Source organism: Anastrepha ludens, chromosome 3 (genome assembly GCF_028408465.1).
Source record: "Anastrepha ludens isolate Willacy chromosome 3, idAnaLude1.1, whole genome shotgun sequence".
Lineage (NCBI taxonomy): Eukaryota > Metazoa > Arthropoda > Insecta > Diptera > Tephritidae > Anastrepha > Anastrepha ludens.
Genome location: NC_071499.1, coordinates 99,638,206 through 99,656,053, shown reverse-complemented (window position 1 = coordinate 99,656,053; position 17,848 = coordinate 99,638,206). Strand labels below are relative to the sequence as shown.

Below are 17,848 nucleotides of genomic sequence, written 5' to 3'. Positions count from 1 at the left end.
ATTTAAGTGAGTTATAGAAAAGAAACTAAAAAGTTCGACCCAAATTGGGGGACATCAGAATTCGTTTTAGAGGTATGGTTCCTTCGGCAAAGTTTCTTATTTTGATCCCTAAAATATGATTTTCACAGAGCAATGGGCGATTTTTTTGCCTGCCCACAAAAGCAACTAAAAGTTCGACCCAAATTGGGGGACATCAGAATTCGTTTTAGAGGTATGGTTCCTTCGGCAAAGTTTCTTATTTTGATCCCTAGAATATGATTTTCACAGAGCAATTTTCACTAAATGCTGATGGTAATGAAACGCAGTAGCAGCATTATAAAGCTGTATGGATGATTTTAGCTATATCAAATTATTACAATATCCGATTTTCTACAAAAATTAAATATGTATGTATGTATATGTAAATATCTATTTGGTACATCTAAATAGTTTTTGCAAAAAAAATCATTTCCCCTAACCATACAGTGAATGCACTATCACTAAGTGCTCAACAGTTAAGTGGCCATCAAAAAAACATGTTCACCACAACTAATTGAATAGTGACAGTGAAAGGTTCAGTGCACTGTGCTGAATAATGTCGTTAATCAATTGCGACTAAAAACTACACCAACTACGATTTGTCATATGTGATGAATATTTACTTCATCGTTGAGTACAAAGAAGCATTCGAGTGAGTCTCCAAATGTCTGATAGAAACTTTGTTGAATATTTCCAGGAACAGTGATCGGTTAAATTACCGTCACTGTTCTGGAAGGGATTCGAACATTTATATTATTCAGATCGGATAAAAACCATGACCCCTTTTTATATGCTAAATTAAAAAAAAATTGTTTTTTATAATTTTTCTCTGAAATAAAGCAGCATAAGGGTGTCAAATATTTACATAAACTTCGAATGCCGAGGGCACCCGCGGGTTCATAAAACGATGATACATTTTGAGTTCTTCTCTCAAGAGAAATGCAACTGTGGCGAATGCATTATTTGTTTTACTACAGGGTTGCCCATATTCGACGGACCCATCTGGCAACCCTGTATCTTTTGACAGAGACGTTGGATCGCTTAATGACATACCGCGTTAGAAGCGTCAGTCAAAAGAAGAAGAACAAAATCATCATGTCATGGCTCATTTCTTATTGAATGGGACGGTAAACAAGCAAAATTGCCTTATTACGCCACTGAAAATACACACGAAATTCAAGAGGTACCTCTTTACGACGAAAAAGTCACTGTTTGGTACGGCGTTAGTGCGAAAACGATTATTGGGCCGTTTTTCTTCGAAAATGAAGATGGTCAAGCTGTTACCGTCAATCAGGAGCGTTATGATAACCACTTTTGTGATGCCAATTATTCGTCGAAAGCGTATGAGGCAGTTCTGGTTTCAACAAACGGCGCTCCACCACACACAGCTCGCACCACAATCGATTTTTTGAAGAAATTGTTACCTCGTCGTTTAATGTCGAAAAATGGCGATTTTGACAGGCAACCGCGTTCGCCCGATTTAACGCCACCTGACTTCTTCTTGTGGGGATATTTAAAATCAAAGGTTTATATTAATATGCCAAAGACCATAGAAGAGCATCCGTGAGGAAATAGCTGCTATTCCAGCCGAAATGTTAGCTAAAACTATGGAAAATGCTGCAAAACGGGCACAATACGCCGTAAAGGCTTAAGGCGGCCATTTGAGAGATATCATATTCTAAAAGTGATGTCAACAAATCTACTTGAATCAAATAAAATGATTATCATCGTCATCATAAAAAAAATTGTGTTTTTCTTTGGTTTAAAAAAAACACATGGGTCCGTCGAATATGGGCAACCCAGTATAGGGTGAACGATATGAACTGTTACCAACTTCACACTGCTTGCGTCTCGGTTTTGTTGAATTTTTTTTTCTGTGATGGAATTCAAACGTAATATTGGGATTGCGTTATATTTGGCTGGAAAATCACAACCAGCCATTGTTCGTGAACTCGGTCACCTCAAAGTGAATAAAATGTTTGTGTATCGCACTATAAAACGTTACAATGATACTGGTAGCATTGCAAAACGCTATGGAGGTGGACCAAAAAAAACCGAAACAACGGCAGAAATGGTTCAGAAAGTGAAGGCTCGACTTGAACGAAATCCACGTCAAAGTGGAAGAAAAATGGCCCAAGAACTGAAAATATCGCAAGACAGCATTCGACGCATATTGAAAAATGAGCTCAAGGTCAAGACTTACAAGTTCCAAAAAGCACACGATCTTTCACCCCAGCAAAAAAAAGTTTGGTGCGAATGAGCAAAGAAGGTGTTGCGCTTGCACAAACGTGGCGAATTTCCTAACATTGTGTTCTCTGATGAAAAAAAATTCCCAATTGAGCAGTTCATAAACACTCAAAACGATCGTGTTTACTTGACCGAACGCTCATACGAGAATTTGAGCCACGTATGGCCACTCGAAGCAATTTCCCATCGCGAGTAATGGCCGCAGTGACCGCTGATGGACGCTCTCCAATCGTTTTTATCGAGCCTGGTATCAAAGTGAATGCGACTTGACTTATTATCGGAGAATATTTTTTAGAAGCTGCTTTAGAGCCGTGGTCGTTCGGTCGTAGACCATGGACGTTCCAACAGGACTCGGCACCGTCTCATAAAGCTCGTGTGAAGTGTGAACCAAGCATGGTTAAAAAATCATGTTCCACACTTCATTTCGTCCACACAATGGCTTTCGAATTCGCCAGACGCAAATCCAATGGACTATTCCATCTGGTCCATTTTGGAAAGCAAGGTGAGGACTAAAAAATATGCCAGTATGGATGCGCTGAAAAATGCGATTATACGAGAATGACTCAAAATACCTCAAGATCACATTCGTGCAGCATGCAACTCATTTTTTGACCGTTTGAAGGCTATAGTCGAGGCAAAGGGTAGTCATATCGAGCTAAAGTGAATATATGTTAAAATTGTAACAATTTTTGAACAATTTTGTATATGAAATCAATAAAAACTAATTTCACACAAAAAAGTTATGGTGTTTTGAATAGGTAATACTTCATATCGTTCACCCTGTATTCATCTACATTTTTTTAATGTTTGTTTTAAGAATCCATACCTCGCTGCTGTATGTTAGTAAGGGTCTTACAAGCGCTTTATACATTGCCATATTATGAGCTCTTGAGTCTTGAATAATTTTACTCGACCATTTATTGCCACGGAAGTGTCAAATATTGCTGTTGAAGAAAGCTAAGTATTTAACTTTTTATTAAGTATGTTTGTAAAGACTTTATAGGCAATGTTGAAGAGATATATTGAAGACGATCCACGTCAAGGACATCAGGATATTGTATTGGAAAATCGTCGAGTGACTGAAAGGGATTTAGTAGAAACCTTAGGTATCTCATTGGGCAATGTAAGCAATATATGGACTGAAGTATTAGGTTTGAGAATGTTGTGTGCACAATGGGTGCCACATTCGCTAACAGTGGAACCAAAACACATTCGAATGCGACATCCTCAGCAATATTTAGAGCGTTTTTGAAAGGATAAAGGGGATTTTGAATCATCATGGGTCTATCACCATGATCCGGAATTAAAACAAGAGACAACCTGTTTCCCCATATTTAAGTATGGGTAATGTTTATGCTGCTTCAACAACAACAAAAACCTGTTTCTTCGGCTCCGAAACGAGTTCGTTCCGAGGGGTGACCGCTATTAGAAAAAACTTTTTCTTCATTTTGGTATTTCACCGAGATTGGAACCGACGTTCTCTTTTGATTCGCGGCGGCCACATAAATATAATTTACTAAATGGTCAGGCAACTCTTTCAGCTTTGTTATTAAATCTTGGGTTAACAGAATTGCCAAGAAGTTTGACTTCAAAATGCTTGCTAATATTCCTTCAAAACTTTGTAAAAAATTGATGTTCCAAAATTAAAAATTCTCCATATAACTAAAACTAAGTCTTATATAAATTAGCTGGTTTTACTGTAAAATAATTTTTCCAGTGGAAAGCTGCCAAGGTATGCTTGAAGCCTCACAAAAATTCAGTTGCCATTCTTCATCAACATTTTGTTTATATCCAAAAAAGGATATATCTACTAAAACGGATATATAGTGCGATAAGATTTTCATATGTATAGATATGTAGCTTATAATGTATATTTTTTAATACCTCAGCATCAATTGTACCAAACGAAATTAAACTTTCCGTTATGGGATTGGGCTTCTTGTCTGTTTCGGTTTCCATATCACATCTCAGATCTTCCGCAGCATGTTCCCGAATTTCGTTTAAAAAATTCACACCATCTGGTGGCACTTTCCATTCTGGGTTAGTTAAAGTAAATCGAATTAATGAAAGCTCAATTTTTCCATTATCAACTTCGTTCATGGCAGTTCTGTCTTGTTCATTTAGTTTTCCCGTTTGCTTTGTGCTAGGTTTGGGAAGTTGCCAATTGGGATTGCCATGTTTTCGAACATCCATTTGAGCAAATGAGCATACGTTTCCAACGCCCTTCACACTGACTGTAAAGCTTCTAAAGAATTTCACCAGCTCCAATGCTTTCGGCCGAAATACAAACATTAGTATGAACGGCGTTACAAGGGGACTAATAATTTCATTTAGTAAGTAATCCTATAAATGCGTACATATACATTAATATATTTCATTGTCGAAAAATTTAAATACGAGAATTTACCCCTTTGAATTGAAATAAATTCTCAAATTCTTTCCTCACAACAGCTGTGTGTGCCTTGTTCTTCCAGTTGGATGGCAGATAATGAGCATGTGCTAATATAGCAGTCATCAATTGTTCGGGACAAAATATCAAATTTTCGTCGGGTATCATGGATCTGAAAATGAGCAAAAAGAAATGCGTATAATTATATATTTGAAATAACACAAACACGTTTTAAAATTTACCATAACTTTGCGGTTTGAGTTTGGAATATAACCTTATACTGCATATATGCTTACCCCTACATCCCATATTTTTTTTATTGACAATTGTATTTAAAGTGAACTATAAAATACAATAAACTTATAGTTATGGCTACTGTGGCCTTGAGCTAATATACTGGATGTGTATACATATGTGTCTGTAGAGTGTTAGTTAAATTTCATTTAGGATATTAAAATATTTTAAATAGCTTATGTAAGTTTAACAATGTTGCCAATAGGGTCGTTTAAGTGTAGATCTGATGGTTTTGCAAAATGTGTACAGTCGTATAGGAAGTGTTTGATGTTTGGAGCTGAGGTATTGCAGAATTTGCAGATTTTCACGTTTTTTTTCCCCCTAATTATATTTGTTATTTTCTTCCTAGTAATGTCAGTATTATGCGTAAATGTGTGTTCATTGATTGCTTGCTTCATTGGCTTAACAAATTTGTACCAGGAGGAGGTTTACATACGGGTAAGGCTTTCTCAAGTGGGCCACAAAATTACCAAAGTGAATATTTTGCGATGAAATTCAGCCAGGACTGAGTTCTATCATCCAGAAGCACACTCAGAAAATTTTGTTGTAAAATTCTAAATAGTTTTTTTTTTATTAACTACCGAAATTTTTTGCAGCGCTTGAATAATTATCACATTTCTCGTAAAGTAAGTATCCGATTACAACGATTTTTCAACTGCAGACTGATAAAGGATGATATTTTTCAAAAACGTTATTTATGTTCCGAAACTTGATGTTTTGTTGTTGTAATATAAATAATTTTTTTTTATAAACAATTAAAAATTGAACTAATTTCTGCGCCTCTGGGATGAAAATTTTTTAAGGATATTAACGTAATAAACATCTATGCATTTATGTATGGAAAAAAATGCCTGCAATTCGAAAAGGATTAATTATAATTAATTTTTTTGTGCCAGAATGCGCGCTTCGACTTACGCGGACGCGCACGAACACACAAACGGCGACTCGCGGGCGGCTTGCGAAAAACATTGTCTCAACGCGATATGCTTCCGTAAGATCAGTTTTGCCGACTGTTCCATTACTAGTGTTTACTTGTTTTTAAAGATTGGCCATATAAATAATTTACGTATAACAGAATTTGCGCTTTGACTGTCGCGGAAATGCGTAATGATAATTAAATCAAATGTATTCAAAGGAATGTATAAGCTGTCATGCAAGGTTTCATATATACTTCTTTATTACTAACGTTTATGTTTACATATCAGATCTATACATTGTAAGTTCAGTCAGCAAATGCCCTAAAATTTCTCGCTGAAAAACAACAACAATTCACAGACGGACACAAAAAGTGAAACAGATATAGAAAGTTATACAGATATCGCATATTCATTTGTTATTTCGAGAAAAAATGAAAATCATTCACGCTTTTTACACTTTTCATGTAGTTTGTTTTTACATAATGGGTATAATTTTAGATTGATCGTGGGCTGAAAATATTTTGCACTCGATGGAATTTTTATCTTTTGGAATAAAAGAATGGAATTGCCTCGTATTTTTCAAAGTTTGCGCTTTGGAATAGCGCTTTTTCAACTTACTAGAGTGATTTTCATGTTCTTGTTTATTACAGTAATCAAAATTAATTTTCTTAGAATTGACTTTTGCCCAATCATACAACTGTTTCGGTCCAGTAATTTTCACCGGGATTTTATCTCGCAAGCTTGCATGGTACGCATCTCTCTTTATAGCACCACCAATACCATTGCAGGCACCTTTCCCATGTGCAGAGGCAAAAAAGTGCCACTCGGCATCGATGCCAAAATCCTTTATGTGAAATAGTAAATTTATAAAATTGTACTTGTTTTTGTACTGTGAGGCCGCCCCGTCGGAAAAATAATAGATTTTCTTCACATTTCATTTACCAAACTGTTTAATCAAATATTGAATCAATTTAGAATTGAACAAATTGACTGCGGGACTGTCATGTTCCAATGCTTCAGAAATTATCACAAAATTCTTATGCTGTTCTACGCCGTTTTCTTTGTAATGCACAACGTAAGGATGTATTGTTGCCTGCGTTGTGTTCCAGTATTCTGATTGCACAGAATTTTCGCATTTTGGTCACTTATTCGGACTAGATTTGTGTAAACACGACTATGGTTTTATTTTCCGAAAGGGTTACAACAACGATTTGCATGTGGCATTATATTAGTCTATACTTAGTTTTGTACGCATTAACGTACGCGATTTACATAATATCACAGTTTTATTAATTATCACCGAAACACGTCACCACAGCAGTCGGAAGGAGATTAGACACAACTAATGACAATGTCGGCAAAACTGATCTTACGGAAGCATATCGCGTTGAAACAATGTTTTTCGCAACCCGCCCGCGAGTCGCCGTTTGTGTGTTCGTGCGCGTCCGCGTAAGTCGAAGCGCGCATTCTGGCACAAAAAAATTTATTATAATTAATCCTTTTCGAATTGCAGGCATTTTTTTCCATACATAAATGCATAGATGTTTATTACGTTAATATCCTTAAAAAAATTTCATCCCAGAAGCGCAGAAATTAGTTAAATTTTTAATGTTTATAAAAAAAAATTATTTACAACAACAAAACATCAAGTTTCGGAACATAAATAACGTTTTTGAAAAATATCATCCTTTATCAGTCTGCAGTTGAAAAATCGTTGTAATCGGATACTTACTTTACGAGAAATGTGATAATTATTCAAGCGCTGTAAAAAATTTCGGTAGTTAATAAAAAAAAAACTATTTAGAATTTTACAACAAAATTTTCTGAGTGTGCTTCTGGATGATAGAACTCAGTCCTGGCTGAATTTCATCGCAAAATATTCACTTTGGTAATTTTGTGGCCCACTTGAGAAAACCTTACCCATACATAATTAGGGGACGGTTTTGTGGTTCTTTTGCTGCTAAATCTGCTGGTGCATTGCCCTTGATTTTCGGGTGTCCTGGTATCCATATGAGTTCAATTTTATTTTTGTTATAATTAAGTTTATTAAGCAGTTCATGAAGCCTGAATAATAATTTTTATTGTTTCAATTTTTTACCATTTCTAATGAGGCTAAGGAATCGGAACAAATTGCAAATTTTCAGGTGTATAGCTAGCATATTGTACTGCTTCAAATATGGCTATCGTTTCTGGAGCAAAATTTGTGCTGTAATACGGTAAGACTTTGGTAATTAATATTTTATCATTGTATATAACGCTGAAGTTTGTTTAGTTTGCGCTTTTCACTGGTCATTAACGATTAGGTTTTTGAATAGTTTTGTTGTGGCAAACTCTCTCATTTGTATTAACAGTGGTATGCCTATTTCAAACCTCATGTTGCGAATCGATGTAGCACGGTATGCGCCCAAGGCCCATATAGCAGAGTTTAGTAATGAGTTGAGAGGTATAATCCGTAATAAATTTTTGATACGATTTAAGATTTGGTAGCGGCATGGATTGAACTAGTGGTAGCATTGAGTTTTCGGCTTGAAAGGCATTTTATTATGTTTAAACGTTTACGTGAGTTGACAAGTTTTGAAATGTGGGCTTCCCCATTTCTCTTATTAAATTCGATACCTAATATTTCTAAGTTTTCGGCGTTGTTTATTGTAAAATTGTTGCATGTGATATTTGTCTGACAGGGCTTTTTACTGCATATACATACGTACGTGTTAACATTTTTTTGTTGAGAGGCTTACACCTGAGTAATTGCACCCGTTCAAATTATCATTTTGAATGTCGTTGATTATTAGATTAATATTTGTATTTTCATGTTTATTAATTTTTTTAATGAGAGTGAAATCGTGTGGAAAGTCTATTTCCTTGTGTACTGATATAATGTTACTGAGTTTGTTGTATGCTATAAGAAATAGTATGACTGAAATTTGGGATCCTTGGGTATCCCATTTTGGAGTGGGTATGTTTCGGAGGAGTGAGAATCTATTATTTTAGTTTTTCTGTTTGTCCTAAAATTTTTAATGTAATTTAATATTTTAGAACCTATTTCCCATTCTAAAAGCTGGGGTCGAATGGTGTGTACTCTGATTTTATCATACGCTTTAGTAAAGTCGAGTGAGATGATTTACAAGTCCTTTTTTTGGGATAGGAAGGACGTGATCTGATGGTCTAGATATACTAGATAGTCAGACACTAAATTACCCTTTCTAAATCCGATTTGCTGGCTATGTAGTAGTTTGTTGCAGGAAACAAATTACCATATCCGATTAGCTACAACTTTGTCTAATAATTGTGCGCGGACCGGATTTAAAGATATTGGGCGGTAGGATTTGGTAAAAAATGTGTCTATTGAACATTTGTATTTTGATTGCTTACATTTGAGAAATTTGATTGCTTGGAATGTTGTTATAAAGATAAAGTAAACAGAGTTTCATGGCTGCCGGTAAGTTTTTTATCATGGAATAAGAAACCGACGCTTTAATTTTGATAGAGCTATAGAGAGTTCTATTGGAGTTCTATCACTTTCTATATATTTGGAGCGCAGTTTTGCTTGGGGTTAAGTTGTTAAGGAGGGGTATTTGATGTCTAAAAATGATCGTGTATAGTTGTTGTCGCTGGCTTCATTTGCCCAGCATTTTCCAAATGAGTTGGCTATTGTAAATTTATTGGTTATGCCTATTGAAATTTGTATTCTTATGACTAGCTGTTCATATGCGTGATATGTTACTGACATCATCGGCAATAACAACCGCGCTGTTAGTTCTGCCTTTTCCAAACTGGATAAAGAACCGAAGCGAATGGGTCTGGTAGTGAACGGGGACAAAATGAAGTACCTCCTATCGTCAAATAAACAGTCGGCACATTCGCGTATCGGCACCCACGTCACTGTTGACAATTATGATTTCGAAGTTGTAAAAGTCTTCGTTTATTTAGGAGCCAGCATTAACACCTTTAACAATATAAGCCTTGAAATCCAACGAAGAATCTTTCTTGCCAACAGGTACTACTTTTTGGCAATTGGCGAATGAAACTAATACTCTACAAGGCTTTCATCATACCCGTCCTAACGTATGGCGCAGAAGCTTGCACGATGTCAATATCCGATGAGGCGTCGCTCCGGCTCTCAAAGTATTCGATGGTTGCAGAGGAAGGTCTCCTCTGTGTTGGAAAGATCAGGTGGAGAAGGACTTGGTATGTCCAACTGGCGCCGGTTAGCACGAGAAAGAAATGACTTTCGTGCTTTGACAAACTTGGCCAAAATCGCGATAATCGCTTACGCTGTTAGTTCTGCCTTTTCCAAACTGGATAAAGAACCGAAGCGATTAAGAAGAAAAAGAAGAAGCTGTTCATATGCATTGCGTCGGTCGTACAAATTTCAAGACATATGCAATTAGGATTGAATGGGTGTTTGTCAGTTCCAGACTGAAAAATGATTCATTCACCGAAAGCATTATATGCGATACTAAAGACAGTAAATTTTTCACCCCATTTTCTTTAATTATTAATTCTTTCTTGTATAAGAAACTAACAACAAGTGGTAAGAAACTAAATATTTCTTCAATGAGATATATATGTACACATTAATGAGATATATATGTACATACCCGTTTTCGTTGTTTTTTTTTTTTGTATGTAATGAAATTGAATGGATGGAGGGAGACGGGAAGGCCCAGTATCCAGTCTCCCTTGAAATTGCATTTATCTCTCATGACAACGAGGACGTATTAAAAGTCGGAATGGCCGGGATTCCATTGCCTTCGTGGACGGACCCTCGTACGAGATGAGGTAATTAATGTAGTGGAGACTTGAAGATGTCTTTTTTTCTCAATCGTGTGTGACCTTTATTTAGAAGTAGATTTCGGGCTAGTTCATTGGGATGCTCTTCAAGCTTTTGCAGGTATTTTTTGCTCAACCGTACTATTTCATCGGCAACACAAGGAGTGCGAATGTTAGCGTTCTTTATATACCATGGCTCCCGTAATTATCCGCATGACTTTGATTGCACTCTCTGAAGTTTTTCGATATTTGAAGGCGTAACATTTCTATACCATATGTCCATATTGGTTTAAGCACGGCTTTAAGCAATAGGTTTTTCATTTTAAGCTTGATATTTTTCACTTTCTTTTCAATATGATTTCGCCATGTGAGTCTTCTATCTAAATTAATTCCAAGATATTTTATTTCATTCTGCTGTAGTATATTGACCATTAATTTTAACAGCAGGGCAAGTTTCTTTCCTTAGAGTAAAAGTAATATGCACACATTTGGTTTATTCTCCACTTTTTAAACCATGGTTCAATTGCATCTACATGCCTTTGTTGTATAGACGTTGCCACTTTTGGGTCTTTGTGAGTGCAAAGTATTGCAGTATCAACGGCAAATGTTGATGTCATTGCTTGGCTCGTTGTTGGCATGTCAGATGTACATATATAATACGTATAAAATAGGACCTAGAACGCTACCCTGTGGAACACCAGCGTTTATTCTACAATGCCGAGTAGTCAATTTGTAAATTAGGCCGCGGTGCCATATATTATCGAATGCTTGTGCTACGTCTAAGAACAGTGCAGTACTTATTTTTTTTCAAAGGACTTTTGGATGAAGGACACTATGCGATGAACTTGCTCAGTTGTACTATGTTTTGCTCTAAATCCAAATTGGTGTTGAGGAATAATAGTGTTTTCATGAATAAAGGGCAATATTTTCTGCAAGAACAACTTTTCAAAAATCTTCAAGAGTACAGAAAATAGAAAATAGACTGATTAGCCGGTATGAGGATGCTTGGCTTAGGTCATTCCCAGGTTAAATATGTGGTGATAAGAAGAATGACAATATTAGGAATCTCTTTCAGTATCTTTGGAATGATTTTGTCATAACCTGGTGCTTTTTAAGGTTTAAGTTGATTAATAACTGTAACTATGTTATTTGTTTTAAATCTTATTGGCTTTTTTGGTGGTTGCAATATGTCTAGTGGTGCACTAATAGCTCCAAAAGATTGATTGGGATTGAAGACAGATTGCAGATGTTCAGCAAATATGCAACCTTTTTCAGAATCCGTACGTGCCCAGTTACCATTCCCTAGTCGAATTGGCGATTTATATTTTTTGTTGCAATGTTCCGCTTGGAAATCGAACCCAACTTTTGCTATTTGTGGTCACTGCTGCGCTAACAGTTCCATGCATTAGTTGAGTCAATGTATATATCTGCCTATAGAATTCATTATCTTAAAGAGAAACATTGGTTTTTATATGAGTACTACTTACTTCTACTACTTAAGCCAGTTTATAAGATTGGGATTGGGGGATCTGATTACCCGCTGTTCTCTTGCAAGAACTACCTTCCATGGTTATAATAGACGGAGAATGATCGGAGGACAGTTCTAGGGCTGAAGATGCTGTTACAATCTTGTGATCAATACCTTTTATAACACCAAAATCAATCAGATCAGGCATCTTCTGGCAGTCAAATGGCCAATATGTTGGTTGTCCAGTAGATACAACATCAAGTTTTGAACTTAGTATGGAACTAAAAAGTTTTCTCCCTTTAGGAGTGACTAGTTTAGAACCCCAGTAGTGGTGTTTGGCATTGAAGTCACCTGCAGCCATAAAGTTTGGCCCAAGTTTGGCAAACAAATCTTTGTAGTGTTGCTCGGTTATAATTTGAAAAGGTGGGCAGTACACAGCTGCGATAGTTATTGTACCGGACAATTCTTGCAGTTTAATAATAGTGGGCTGAAGGTATTCTTCTCTAAACTCCTGTAATATCAGTGTTTCAGGCGTTTTTTATTAGTATTGCTGTACCACCACTAGCCATATTTCTAGGATGTTTGGTATCATAAAAAAGATACTCCGGAATTCTAAAATAATTTTTATCTGTAAGATGAGTTTCCGATATAAGCATAATGTCTATGTTATTTGATAATAGAAAATTAGACTTCGAGCTTGTGCTTGGCGAGACCGTTAGTGTTCCAATGACAAATTTTGATTTTGTCCATTACGCCTTATTTAAAAGGGTTTGCATTAAAATAGTTTGATTTCTAACCAGATCCTGTATCATGCTTTGCATTCCAACCATAAATTAATTAAGAGTTTGCACGAGTATTAGTAGCATAGATTCTATACCACTATTATTCATGTTACTTGTTTCCACATTTGGGTTGGCTTTTAGGATGTTTGCATACTACTGGATTTGTGGTTGCGCCTTTGATGGGATGCAGCGATACAGCAGCTTTCATCAATCCCATCATTATCCGCGGAGAACGTCGAATACTCATCGGTTAGTACTTTTGGTTCACTTTTTTGTTTTACTCTTGCGGATTTTACTCTTATTCAAATGATTTTGTTAATTTCAGAATAAACCAATCGCATTTAAAATGATTTAAGTTAAGCGTATGAGCGTGTAAACGAAAAGTAAAGCAATAAAGTGATTCAGTAAAGCAAGCAGGTTATGTTGCCATTAACATGCGATTTTTATTTAAGCATCGAGTGATCGAACTCAGATAAATTTTTACGAGATATTTTATTTGGATAAAAACGTAACAAATTCGTAACAGCATTATTAAAACAATTGCGAAATTTATAGCAATATGTGTAAAAACAACAAATTAAGAAAATGACTAGCTTAGTGCAAAAATACAACTTCAACGAACATGCTCGAACTTTTAGCTGAAGAAAACGACAGTGGGCTAGAAACAAATTCCTATAACCAAAACAAAACTACAGACGAGACTTCAACAACAAGAGAAACAGTGGAAATTCTGAACCCACCGCCAATATACATATGTAAAAGCTCTCAACTCTGCCCCCACCCAAGCAATTGGTAAAAATAACATTCTTAAAATTCAACGAAATAATGTAGTAAAAATACAAACAAACGAGTCGACTAACAAAAATGCTAAAAGAAAAACAAACTAAATTTTACACATTTAAGTTACTACTTCAAGGTAGTGATAAGAAAAATGCACCCATTTTTAGACCCTGAAGAAATTAAAACGGAACTTAGTGAACTTGGGCATGACACACAGCAGGTCTATAACATCAAACAAAAACATACAAATAAGCCACTGCCACTATTTTTTATAGAAATTAAACAAAAAAAAACAACAAAAAAGAAATATAATAAAAGAGATATAATATAACTTCACTGCTACAAACCAAAGTAATTGTTGAACCCCCACATAATAAGCGTATGCGTTAAATGTGCTGGTAAACACAAAAACACTTGATTGTACTGTGACAACAACAGACGAGCAAGTTAAGAGTGCTATGTGCTCAGGCAATCACACTGCCAATTATAAAGAATGCGAAATCTATAAGGCCCTCAAAATATAACGTTTCCCAGCTCTACGCCATAACACAAATAATGTCCACAATCCTGCTTCACAACCAAGAAGTGCTGTATCACACGAAATCAGACCTGATATCAGCTATTCCGATGCAGCAGCACAAAACATGATCCAGAAACCAAATAATGCAAAAACACACACTCGCGTATCTACGCCAACACCGAGTAGGGCTTTAGAGCTACCTGTAAAAACTCCCATTAACTACAACCAAAATGAAGAAATGGGAGAAATAAAGGATATGCTAAAGCAATTAATTCAACAAATTTCAAACGTGATGGGTGTAATAAACACTCTGCAGATGACTCAATTTGGCAAAAGTGGAGCAAAAACTTAAAATCCTTGTTTGGAATGCAAACGGATTGTTTAACCACGGTCATGAAATAAAACAATTTCTTAGCGACAACTTTATAGACATAGCATTTATTTCAGAAACGCACTTCACAAAAACATTGCTTAAAAATTCCGCGATACACAATAGTAAGTACAAACCAGCCAGACGGCACAGGGCATGCTGGAACAGCAATAGTAATTAAAAATACAGTAAAATTCACAGAGGTGGGACATTTCAAAAAAGATTATATTCAATCTACAAATATTCAAATCAGTGATGGAAAAAGTGTATTCACAATCTCGCCACTTTATAGCCCACCTGAAAACAAAATTTCTGCAGAATAATACTTACAATTTTTTAAGTTTCGGTAATAGATTCACATGTACCGGCGACTTTAAAGCAAATTATACAACTTGGGGCTCAAAAATTACAAATAAAAAAGGGAAGATTCTCTTACAAGCAATCCAATCTATTAGAGGAAAACACATAAGTACGGAATAATCAACATATTGGCCTACTGACATAAATAAAACACCTGACTTACTCGATTTTTGCGTCGTAAAAAACTTTGACTGTCATCTTTTCGAAATAAAAAGCCTGCACGACCTTTCGTCTGATCACTCACCAAACCTACTAACGTACGGGGAAAGTTAGTTGTAGTCGTAGTAGTAGTAGTAGTAATAAACTAGCAAATGGAAAAACTGACTGGGAAACGTTTCGTGATTATATAGATTTAAATCTACAATTACACATTGCTTTAAAATCTGGTGCTGAGAGGAAAATCTCTATAGTTTGCATTAATGACATCATGCAAGAAGCAGCTCACAAGTCAACACCTTCTCTGAAAGACATAATCCACAAAAACAACGCTAACTGACCTATGATTAAGAAAATTATTTTGGAGAAAAGGGAGCTTACGAAAAAAATGGCAACAAAGTCTATATCCCCCAGAAAAAACTAAACTAAACAGAGCAACTAAAAACCTAAAACAAGTCTTAAAACCAAAATCAGAAAATGACACCTCTCACTATTTAAAAAATTGATCGGCAACAACAGAAACTAACTACTCAATCTGGAAAGAAACCAAAAAGCTTCTAAACAATTCACCTACCGCCTATAAGGATGGAAAACGGAAACTGGGCAAGAACGAATGGAGAAAAGACAGCAACACTAGCAAATTATTACGCAGAACTATTTTCAAGCTCTACATACAACTCTCAATACCTTCCCGTTTGCATCAGAGCGAACTTATATTCAAGATTATAAATTTAGACCGGTGACTACACGAGAAATCCAAAAAATAATAAAGATTGATATAAAACCAAAAAATCGCCTGGATTTGCCCAAATCGCAGGTCTTATATTAAAACAACTGCCATCTCACGCAATAACTTACATACGCAACATATTTACTTCAATATTTTCCGAAGGTTTGGAAAATAGCGGAAATAAATGATATTCCCAAACCTTGCAACCAATTAGCCTACTTCCTATTATGAGTATTCGAAAAGCAGTTAATTGTGAGAATAAGACCAATTATTGACCAACACAAAGTGATGCCTGACCATCAATTTGGTTTCAGACAAAAACACTCGACAATACAAAAAATACACCGAGTATTACATAAAATATTAAGTGAGCTAGAGCAAAGAAATTTTGTGTTGGCATTTATTTGGACATAGAAAAAGCATTTGACAAGGTTTGGCACAAAGGACTGATCACTAAGTTAAAACTAGTGCTTCCTAACAATATATGCAAACTACTGGAATGTTACATATGGGATCGACATTTCTACGTTAATTTTAACGACAATACCTCATCACTCCGAAAAATTACAGCAGGAATTCCACAGGGTAGCGTTCTCGGACCACTGCTTTACAATCTACTATAACCACTGGTGACATACCAGTGTCCATTGACGTAAATGCAATGTTGGCTACATTCGCAAATGATACAGTTTTACTTTACGGACATACAAGCTTAGTGAAAGCCACAAAGAAGATGCAAGAAATATTTAACAAAACCAAAGAATGATGCCTAATTTACCATGGGATTATTCCACAAGACGGTTACACAACGAAAACAAAATAGAAATGATATTCTCACGAATCGAAAAACTTAATGATAAGTTTAAGATAAAATGTAATATAGTTATTCTAATAACCAATTAATATTAGATCTGCTTCAGTATGTTTAAGTCATCAAATATCTGCATTGTACATGTACATAACTTAACTTTTTTTGTTTTTTCATAAGGGTTTTTATAGTAGTTTTTCACCCTTAATTTAATTTATATATTGTTCAACATTATCTTATGGAAAAAGTATATTTAAGAATTGAGGTAGCGTACACCATATTCTGCAAATTAGGTTTAACCAAAAAAAATTTTATATTGAACGTTTTTTACTACTTAATAAATAAATAAAATAAAAAGCAAAGAATGGTTCGACTCGTGGAATATTAAAATAAATGAACGCAACAGGTTATATACACAAAAAAAAGAACTTCATACCAAGAAACGTAACCATAACTAGAACTCCCAATCCTACATCCTTAACTGCGAAATACCTAGGTATACATCTGGACAGCAAATTACTATGGAAGCATCACATTAAAAATAAGAAGGACCAAATCAAAAATAGATTGAAACAACTCTACTGGCTGCTAAACAAAAACTCAACTTTGTCCTTGTACAACAAAATTTTAATCTACAAAACAGTTATAAAACCTATCTGGACTTACGAAATACAACTATGGGGAACAGCTAAAAAGTCGAACACAAATATTATACAAAGACAGCAATATAAAATTTTAAGAATAACTGGCGCACCCCATATATCTCAAATCACGACTTACACAGAGAACTGGGCATTACTACAATCAAAGAAAAAATAACAAAGGTCAGCAGAAAGTACCAGGCAACGATAGAAACACACTGCAACAACAAAGTACAGCGTTTTTCAATAGGTGCGCTTCAACTTTTTTCCGATAGGGAGGGCGAACGACGCAATATTTTTTATTTTTCGCTTGTCATTTGTAAACTTCATTAGTATACATTTCATCATGGAACGCTACACACTTGAGCAACGATTGCAAATCGTGCAAGTTTTTTATGAAAATAATCGTTCTGTTGCTGCTACTTTAAATCCAAATAATTCCAAAAAAACATCTTCAGTGATGAAGCTCACTTTTGGCTCAATGGCTTTGTCAACAAGCAAAATATGCGTTACTGGGCAGAAAGCAATCCACACGTGATTCATGAGGCACCGTTGCATCCCGAAAAAATAACTGTTTTGTGCGGTTTACATGCCG

General features: G+C 35.5%; 1 protein-coding gene across 2 annotated transcripts in view; it reads right to left on the bottom strand.

Annotated features, from left to right (window-relative positions):
* Positions 1–17,848, bottom strand: part of LOC128858593 (autophagy-related protein 9A) — a 68,946-nt gene that overhangs the window by 8,958 nt on the left and 42,140 nt on the right. For both annotated transcript variants that reach the window (XM_054094992.1, XM_054094993.1), the window contains 2 exons: positions 4,673–4,826; positions 4,150–4,608 (listed from right to left, as the gene is read on the bottom strand). In XM_054094992.1, the coding sequence (XP_053950967.1) occupies positions 4,150–4,608; positions 4,673–4,826 (613 nt within the window). The remainder of the gene's footprint in view (positions 1–4,149; positions 4,609–4,672; positions 4,827–17,848) is intronic.